General features: G+C 45.4%; 1 protein-coding gene across 5 annotated transcripts in view; it reads left to right on the forward strand.

Annotated features, from left to right (window-relative positions):
• The window catches only part of FMNL2 (formin like 2), a 78,998-nt gene that overhangs the window by 33,315 nt on the left and 35,505 nt on the right, over nt 1-10,178 (forward strand). For all 5 annotated transcript variants that reach the window (XM_085312970.1, XM_085312973.1, XM_085312971.1 and 2 more), the window contains exons 6-8: nt 275-383; nt 1,592-1,668; nt 3,969-4,062. In XM_085312970.1, coding sequence (XP_085169096.1) covers nt 275-383; nt 1,592-1,668; nt 3,969-4,062 — 280 coding nt within the window. The remainder of the gene's footprint in view (nt 1-274; nt 384-1,591; nt 1,669-3,968; nt 4,063-10,178) is intronic.

Genomic DNA, 10,178 nt, shown 5'->3' on the forward strand with positions numbered 1-10,178 from the left:
CCAGGCCCTGCGCGGGGCTCGCTCCCGTCCCTCCCTGGCGCCGCTCAGGCCTCTCCGCGCCTCCGAGTGCTGCGCGCCGGGGCTCCCGCAGCCCGAACGCGACCCCCGAGCGACTGCTGTTCTGCTCCGTTTGCATGCACGGGGTCAGACACTCGCACGCTCTGCCGGCCTGAAAGATGTGTGTGTTTTCACTGGGTGGAGAAGTATTTCCATTCTTGTGTTCTTTCTGCCTAGAAATAGTTCTGTGATTGATGAAAACTATTTTTGTTTGCAGGTATAATACCTTGCCAAGCCGAAGAACGCTAAAAAATTCCAGATTAGTGAGTAAAAAAGATGATGTTCATGTCTGCATCATGTGTTTACGTGCCATAATGAATTACCAGGTATTTCCATTTTAGTTCTTTGGGACCACATAACTATTTCATTGCTTGCAGCGGGAGGGACAGCTTAGCTGTGAATTGTAAAGCTGATGCAAAGCTTTGAATTCTTATTCAGTCTTAGATGGGCTAGTTGGGAAGCTGTGTAACRCAGTCTTTACCCACAGAGGATGTAGCTGGCCTCGTGCACATGGAAAGACCCATAGAGTCATAACAGCACGTGCATGTTGAGCCAGGCCCTATTTGCAATGATGTGTGGTTTGCCCTCACTCACTGGAAATGAACCTACACAATGGAAATTACAATTTGTCTCAGGATTTAGCTCTAGCACATAGGAAATATAATGAGAATATTAGATGGAAAATATAAGATTTTGCTGTATTATATGTGTATTGCAAGACAATTACAATAACTGCAAGTCAAAGAATAAATGAAACCAAAATTAATCTTAATTTCATGAGTTTCTTTCATCTTCAGTGGGCTACCATGGCTATACAGCATGCCCAGGTAGCTCCAGATGCTTCAGATTTTTTCCTATAACAGTTACTACTAACAGTTAGTGCTTCAAAGCAAGTCTGTCACGAACACCTTTATTACGAGTTGTTTAGTCTGCAAGGTATTCCCAGCACCCCTGCATATGTGAACCCTGCTCTCRGTGGTACCAGCTTCCTGGGATTTATTGAATTTCTTATCTTTAAGCAATGATCTTCTAGTAATAACCAATCCACAGTTTTCCAAAGCAGTTCTTTTTTTCACATTTGGAGAACAAACCCAGAGTATTTTTGCAATTACTGCATGCAGCAGTCATTCTGTGGCAGCATGCGCATTAGAAAATAAGTGATTTTGGCAGCTGAATTGCAAATTCGTCTTTAGAGAGCAAATGACACACCTGATTGTCACAACTAGAACGGGGAGGAGGACAGGCAGAGGGGTCGGCCACGGTGCAGGAGCAGCTTCTAGGGCCCTCRGGGGCGTCCTAAGGCTGACATAAGGCCGAACGGAGCTCTCGCTGCCCTCGCAGCGCCAGGGTCGTTGGTATGCGCGATATTAAATGGAAATGTGCTGACTGACTTTGTAAACTTGACAACGTTTTGTTTGGCTTACAGCATTGTGAAAGACTGCCAGATCTGGCCAGAGATACGTAATTTGTTGGATTTAAAAAATAGTATTTTCAGTTTCAAAGCTGAAACAATATTTTCCCCTTTACTTTTCAGTATGGATTCAATATGGTCATGTCACATCCACATGCTGTTAACGAAATTGCACTAAGTTTGAACAACAAGAATCCCAGGTAGGATATACTGGCTTTTAGAGAATTTAAGAGGTAAGTAAAGAAGGTTTGGGCACTGATTTTCAGAAGTATGTTTATGCACAAACCTGTAGCAAAAATTTGGCCTCTYTTTTGAGTCAGATTGTATCTGTATTATGGTGCAAACAGATAAGCAATTGCAGTCTAGCTCCACTGGGTTCAGGAGTTACTGGCTCTTTAAATAAAAGTTTGCCACTTAAGCACCCCAACTCTATTGCCACGCGAAGATGACGCCCTACTGATAGCCAGCAGTTTAGCATGTGATTTCTCCTGAGGAGCAGGAAAGGCTTTTTACTAGGTTTTCTCTGAGGGGTCCTCAGGTTGTAAATCCTTTTGGAGAGGATTCAGCTCTTGCTCTGTCTTTGCAGAGCACCTGACTCCGCGCAGGGCTGCTGCCGACCGCAGCAGCCGTTCCGCAGCTGCAGAGCAGCACCGCTCTGTAAGGCTGCGGCCGCCCTCACCCCGCGCGCCTGTTCCCCCAGCAGCCGTTTCAGCGAGAGGTCTCGTGCATGTCTGATGAAACCAAACCTGAGAAACAGATATTTGCAAGGCAAGGTAAAACTGGGGGGTGAGAGAAAGCGAGACAACGKCAGCACTGCAGCCCACGGGTGTGTTGCCGTACAGTGCACTGCCTGAAATCTCATCCTAGTGGAAGTAGGTACTTCTTCCCTTCGTTTATTTAGGGTTAAAACAGCAAGCCTGGGCAAAGTATAAATGGGAAGGACATGGGAACCTTACTGTGTTTATCACATTTGGTGTCCCATGCCTGGAAATCAGGTGATTAAGAGAGAGCCTCAGCTTTCATTGTTTAAATAGATTTTTTTTTTTTTTTTTTTTAGATTTCAGGTTATAGAAAATGCTTTGAAAAATGACTAAAATAATCTAAAGGCAAAAATTAATGTTATTGCTGTTCAAAACCTCTTTTTCTTGTTTTAGTCCCATCATGATTTTTGAGGAAACCTGCGTTTTGAGTGCTTGGGGTTGGCGGAGATCTGCAGACAGGGAAGCAGCAGCTCTGGGATGTGCTGCAGAGCTGATCAAAGCCCAGAGCTCCACGCTGCCACGGGGCAGTTCGGTGCTGCAGGCGTGCACAGGAGGGCATTAGGGCACGGCTGTAATCTCCGTCCCTTCTGTTTGTGCCCAAGTGGTGACACCGACCCGGCACTGCYGGTCCTCTGCCCCTCCTGAGCACAGTTGTCCCTTGGGGAGGATATGATGCACGGTCCATAGCAAAAACTCCTTGAGCTTGTCTGAAAGAGCTTGGATTTTCTTCCTATGGCAGGAAAATTTGGCGAGTAAGAACTGAACACGATCCATTTAAAAATTCCTGGGAAAGTGAACATTTTACTTGGTTTCCAAAGGTAATGTTGGTACTCTGAAAGCCAAAAGGTGTCTCTTTTCTGTAATGTCTGGTTTGAGTAAACCCTTCAGCATGGGACTAATTTCTTATGTGTTTGCATGATCTTAATATCTGCTAATAGTTCATCAGGCCATATAGTCCTGTTGGTGCTTTTCCTTATGCAAACCCTGTAAGGAAAGATTGGGAATTATTTATATTACAGTTACACTGAGTCTCTTGCTTATTTTTTTTTCAGTAATCTGTTGTCTTCTCCCCCTCATTAATATGCCTGTGCTAGCACTGCCATCAATCAGTGTGCCCAGATTTGCTCAGGAGGGGAAAGACGTGCTAAAGAACCACTTTTTTTTTTTTTTTTGACTATGAATAATATAAATTATCATAGAAAATAATTCAGATTTGTATCAGGAAAAATACAGATTTGAATTAAAAGCACTTTCATTAAAGACTGGACTCAGAGGAAATGGGCTGCTTGTGGTGAAAACAGCTGACTAATGGTTGATGTGTGGTGATCCTGGATTTGTAATCTTGCCTCCTTTTAGAATTTGCATAARATAGTTCTCTTGGAATGCAAACTGTAGAAAGCTGACATGGTCTGCCATTACCAGATTTCTGTAACTGACATCAGTTTGCTTAAATTTCCATAAATACATTTTGTAATTTAAATTTTTGCATGGTTTGATGAGCATTAAAATGGTGAAGAGTTGCCCAGACAAGAGCATGATCCTGGGAGAGTGACAACACCCTGGATCAGAAGGCTCTCAGCATTATGCAGACTATGGGGTCAAGCTTTACTAGTTTCTAGAGACTGGAGAGACACTGAACGTAAAGGACTTCTCGCAGTGTCTCACGTGTGTTTTGCAAACAGGTAGCAGCTGGTTCACTGCGTGGTTGTCACTGATGGTCGTGTTTTCTCTCTCTGCAGAACAAAAGCCCTCGTCTTGGAACTGCTGGCAGCAGTTTGTCTGGTCAGAGGAGGGCACGAAATCATTTTATCTGCATTTGATAACTTCAAAGAGGTATGTTATTTTGCTTTATTAGAATTTGACGTGCCTTTCTGTTGTTCTCTTATGTGTCATTGGCTACAGCTTTCTGGTTCAGCTAAATGTCATAGAGTAAGGAGATGTGCAAGTTTTCCAAAAAACTACTTTGAGCTGCGAGGAAGCAGATAGTCGTTTCAGGATCTGATTAAATGGTGCTTCTTAAGCAGATGAGTCTCTGAGAAGATGTCCTCTCCGGTAAAGGCCATGATTAATGCCATAATTAGTCTGCAGGGTAACAGGAGAGAAGTAGGCTTGGACTCTAGGGTCAGATCCTTCTCTTAACAGAACCAATTGCTCTAGTGTTTTGCTGTCCATCAACCCAGTCTCATTTATGGACTGAGCTGGTGGTGGGATTCCAGACTGCAGGAAGGGTGGCTGTAAAGCACAGGCTGAAAATTCAGCAGCTCCTAGCAGAGAGTGTGCAAGTCCTGGGCGCACGTGGGCGGGTGGCCGGGGGCCGTGGTGGAAGTGCCCCAGGTCACACTCTGCCTGCGAGACCAGGGCAGCGCGTGCCCGGGCCAAGGATGTGGAGCAGGAGCTGCGCCACCGCACAGGCRTCACGTTCCGCCTGTGGCTGCTTCGAGCCCGCCTCTGACTTCTCATTCGGCCCATTTTAATGGTTTTTAAAATACACATGCTTTAGGGTTTTTAGGTTGCTTAACTAACTTGTTATTGGTTAGCAAATGTGATACAGAGCAAGCTGGCCAGAGCTTTRTTTAATTCATTTTTAGAAACGTAGAAAAGACTGTATATAATGGGCTTAAATACCACAACRAAACTGCTTCTTTAAAAATTACAGGGTATAAAACTGCCATGTCTAGGACAATTCTGGAACTTGARCAGTTCTTATGCCAGCACTCTGTGCACCTCTGTGTAAAGGGCCAGGTCCCGACAAGGTGAATCCAGAGGTCCGACAAGGTGAATCCAGGCTGGAAATCGTCCCCCCTCACGTCTTGGTTGGTCACGCGGTCTCTCTTAACTGGAAGGTGAATGGAAATTTTGAGGGCTTTCCTCTGAATGCCTCTGAATTTCCTGCATCTCTGAATGCTTTTTTGTATTCCAGCTGAAGGAAATAGGAACTCTGTATCGGATCTCCCATTTTTCAGACAACAAACTCTTGAAGTGCAAAACTTTTTACTATCACATGGAATTATATTTGGAACAAATTAAAATCAGGTCTCTGTGATGAGACACTGACTAAGTTGAAATTAATATAGGTTCTCCTGTTGGCTCAAGCAGGTCAAAATTGTGTCATGCATTCAGGTGTATCACATGTTTGCACACAGCGGCTAATGGATAAGATTCAAGAACATTGTGTGACTGTTTAGAAATCCTAGTGTGGGAATAAAGTCCTAGAAAGCTGCTATTCTGATTTATTTGGAATATTGCGTAGACGTGTGCCTTTATCATCAAAGAACATCTCGTCTTGCCAGGTCTAAAACTGTTACACTTGATGAGTAGCAGCTGGATGGTGTAAACATGTAGCATGCTTTTCCTTAATGCCACCGTTGACAGCAGTGGGTTAATCCAGGTGGTCGGCAAGCCAAGCTGTTAACTTTTTTACTTTTTGTGGTTTGGGAATTACCCCTGGTAAAGAGATATACATCTCTCTGATTTACATCCACTGTAAGGATTTGCATGTCGCAGAGCTTCACCATAACTGTATTTTTGAGGTGATTAGTGTGACCAGAGCCAGAGCTAAAGGCTTGATCTCCGGTGTGGTCCTGTTTTACCAGCCTCGACTCTTGCAAGACCAGACCTGTGCTGAGCATAAGGTTTGCTCCACGCGCGGCGCTACCCGAGAGCGCAGGCAGWGCGAGTCGGAGAGCTGCTGCCACGGCTCCTCCCGGCGCATCAGCGGGCGTTTAGCCGACGCGGTGGTGCGAGCCAGGAGGAAGCTTTGCCCCGACCTGCGCCAGCCAGGTGGATCGTCCCAGTATGGACTTAAGACCTGTGCTCAGATGGATAAAGACCTGTGGTCCTGTAGTTGGCAGGCGACAGGCACAGAGTTGGGATGTGCAATTTTGATTTCATTCTTTCATTTGTGCTGTAGTAGCCGTGGGTGAGTTACCCAGTATCTTTGTCTTTATTTGCACCTCTGTCAAATGGAGGAACAACAGAAGTGTATGCAAAAAGGGTTTTTTTGGAAGAACAAGTGGTAATATTTAAGAAGTTTTTTAAATAGGAAAAGCACTGTATTCATGCTATATGCAATATCCCAGTTTTAAATTCTCCATTGCTTATTACTACATTATAATAGAAGAAATATGACTCATTAGGGAGGATACTATTAGGGATTACAGATAAGTGTGACAAATGGCTACGATAGAAATACCACTCCTAACAGTCTGTAAAGCCTGTTAAATAGAGCTTTTTACAGGTCTCGGGGAAGTGTAAAGTTCCATTTGCTGTTTTATCTTCCTAACATCTTTAGTAAAGCTTTTACGCTTCATTTTAGTTTCAAGTGCTCTGCCATTTTTTTCTCTTGCTGACATTTAAAATACATAGTAGTCCAATCAGTTTGTCCCTCATTATTTATTTATTCTATTCTTGTTCCCTGTTGATCCAGTCTTCTGCTGCAGTGCAACTGTCTGGATGCTACAGAAATGAGTGTACAAGGAGGATATTTTACATTTCTAAACTCTGATTTTAACTGTTCTTCTGTTTATCCAGTTATGCTGCTTACATCTTTCCTCTGTGCTGTTGTTTTCCACTTCCCTCCTGTGCAAGTATTAATTTTCAGTAATGATTTCCAGTCTTTATAGTCCTTTCACCTGGTATATGAAAAACCTTGGAGGTGCTGCCGTGTGAAGCACGTGCTGGGCAGCCAGTGTTGGGTGTGCGGCAGCGTATTCCCAGGCGAAAGCCGTGCAGGCTCAGGAACGTTCGTGTGGCTCCCGTAACCCCGCGCTGCAGGGGTGCCGCGGCTTCCTTGCGGCTCTCCCATCAGACGCAGCCTGCGGATTTAGGATGGATTAGACTTGTCAGACCAGATCTCTGCCACGCTATCTCCTTGCCGGGAAATAACTTCAAAAGAGACCTGAACTTCAGTCTAACGCTCACGCTGTAATAAAGTCAGTAGGGAAAACAGGATATTTCAGACCAAATTCTGCTCTCATTTACATCAGGATGAACATCAAGTATTTTATGAGGCTTTGAGCTTTACTCTGATGCAGATGAGAATGGAATTTAGTTCTCAGGATTTGACTGTGCTGGAAAATTGCATTTGATCTGAATCTCCTTGAGAATTCTTATTGAAAATGACTTTTCATTTGAAAATGATTTTACAGGCCATTTTTTTCCTGGCTGGAGTCAAGATGTTCAAATGGAGGATTTTTTTTTTTTTAAGCTGGCTGTCTAGAATTATTCTTGTCCCGTTATTTTGTTGGAAGTTACTGGTTCCTGTGCAGAGGCTGCTGCCCTGCGGCGGGGCCGCAGCACCGTGCGCTGCGTGCCCAGCCCGGGGCTCTGCTTTCGGTAGGTAATTCAGTGAATGTTGAATTGGCCATTTCTGGCAACAGACCTGTAGGTTTTCTGAAGCCACCAAGGCGCAAGAAACTAGTAGCTTGAGAGGCAATCAAATACAGCACAGCTCAGCAGGAAAGAAAAATCCAGAACCGTTAATCTTTTACCCAAAGGGAAATGAAAGCCAAAGGAGGGAAGCAGTAGTTTGGGGCAGATGGAGGAAGGGCAGGTTTGTTTTGTACAGGTTTATTAGCATTCAGGAAACCTTGCTCATCTTAGCAAATGTGAGYCTCCATTCGCATCAGGTAAGAGACAGACTGTTGAATACCTTTTCTTAATGTTGCCAAAAGGCAGGAAGCAGTTATAGTGAAATCCTCCTCTGTAGTGCAGGGAATGGATCAGTAGTTTTCTAGGAGATGGCAGGATTAATTTCTCATCTTTCTTTGTGTTGAACCATTATGTTCTCTGTAGTTTTGACAGGAATTTGCATGCTGAGTATAGCCAGGTCAAGGTTAGTCTTTTGCACTGCACACATCTGCTTTCTAATGGACGTCTGCGTTTTGGAAATGATTTGGTGCTGACAGTGGCAACTTCCAGCTCTGAGATGCAGTGTCCTTAAACGCTCAGCTCAYGCATGCCGTGGGGTTTGCTCGATCCTTCCACGTCACTGTGAATCTTTCCCCATTACCACCTGAATTTGCTCTTCCATGTCTAGGAGCTCCAGGTCTGGGCTAAACAGGAAAGAAAGTGCAAGTGAACTTGTGCAGAGCCCATCTCCGTGTTGCGAGGAGGCTTCCTTAGCAGTGTTCCTGCGGCCTGTGTGCTTGTTTCCATGGATCCGTGAGAACCGCCTACATGGCTTCTCCGAGTTCCCTGGGGTTTGTGCTACAACACGAGCAAGTGCACTAGTGCAGAATGTCAGAGGAAGAAAATGAGAGGAGAATTAGCCTCGAGACAGCTTTGCAGGAACCTTGAGGGTCAAAGCTCAGATGCTGAGAACTCCATGTAAATTGGAACAGGCTGAGTGCACTGTTGGAAAACAAAGTTTATTTTCCTAATGCTTATTCAGAATAGTTAATTAATTTTAACAGTGTGATTGCGTGTCTGTATATACAGAGAAATAAGCTGCTGTCTTTTACTGCCAACAATAAAAACTTCATTTTACTGTCATTACRTATTCCTTTTACTGCCTCCTGGAGCAGGCACCTGGGTTTGAGTTCGCAAGGGCTATGGTGCATGGCAACTTGGGTACTTCACTGTCTTGGTGGATCTCTCAGTGGCCCTGAGAAACGATGGTAGCCAAGATGGTGCAAACGCACAGCTTCTTGCACACTTTCATTTACTTCCCAAACGTGTGTCTTGGAGATGTGCTGCTGCGAACCAGGGTTTTTTGCTGTCCGTCACTCAGGCAAGACACAAAATGAGCATAGTTCTAATACTGTCCTTGCGTTGTGTCGTTTTACCAACGTTTTACCATAACCGAAACKCCTTTGTTCATTGCTGCTTTGCCAAGGAAGGATGTTTTCAGACTGAAGAGATTCTGCATCCTGAGAAGCTCTTTTAATCGTTGGTACCAGTGACCTGATACTTCTGATAGCCTTGTGCGTAGAGAGGGGATTGCGCAGGAAATGCAGTTGATAGTGGTTAGAAGTTGAAGAAGGTKCAGAGAAAAAGCCTTACAGGTGAGTAACTAAGCCCGCTAGTCTCGTCTCCGATCGCGTCGGTGAGGTAAAGGCGTCTTCAGCAGGTTGCAAGCACCAACGCTTCCCGTAGCGACGGGCCGGTTGTGAGCATCGTACTAGGTCTTCATCCGGGGTGCACAAGGCAGACTGGAGAGCAGCGCGGGGCAGCGAGGGCCTGGACGGGCCGGCGGCCCCTCGGTCGCGGCCGCGCTCGCTGGGGACCTTCGCAGCGCCCCGCTCCCAGCCCGCCGGCCGCGCGGGAGCAGCCTCCCTGCGCGTAGCTGAAACACAGGCGGGTGCGGTGAAAAAACTACAGCCCGGCAGCTCTGATGTGACCGCCCGGTGCAACCAGGTGAAAGGAATCGGGGGGGTTTGTTCGAGTGATTGTTTCCTCAGTTTTTGTGAAGATCTAAAAATGACAGTTTGAGGGTATTTCAGAGCACTCAGCTAACCTGTTAGTAGGCAAAATCTGAAATCCTTAATCAGCTTTTAGTAAATCTCGGTTTAAATTCTAGGAGAATTTAATAACACCTAAATATCTCTGAGGAAGGACCTGAAGACTACCAGTCTCCAAATTTGGTTTGAAGTGCATAGTAGGAGAATTAACGTAGATCCAAACTGAAGAGGCGAAAGATTGCTGAGATCTGTTGCGAGCCAAAAAGCCAGCCGGAAATAATCCTCGCTTTCTGCGGGAACCACTTCTTCCCGACGCTCGCTCCAATCCAGCGGAGCAGTTAAGTTGCTTATTATATGAGCATATACCAAAACCACTGGAGCAGGAGTGGTGCACGCTGGTGTGCTTCTCTGTGAATTAAACTCGGTGTTTAAAAACAAAGCCAGGGAGAAGGTGCTCTTCCTGAGGGGTGTCTTTCCGGAGACCACCTCGTTTTGCTCCGAGGCGAGAAGGGACTGCGAGGAATACCAGCCACGCCGCGGAGGCCGGGC

Source organism: Rhea americana, unplaced genomic scaffold (assembly GCF_003343005.1).
Source record: "Rhea americana isolate MKP2758 unplaced genomic scaffold, rheAme1 scaffold_372, whole genome shotgun sequence".
Taxonomy (NCBI): domain Eukaryota; kingdom Metazoa; phylum Chordata; class Aves; order Rheiformes; family Rheidae; genus Rhea; species Rhea americana.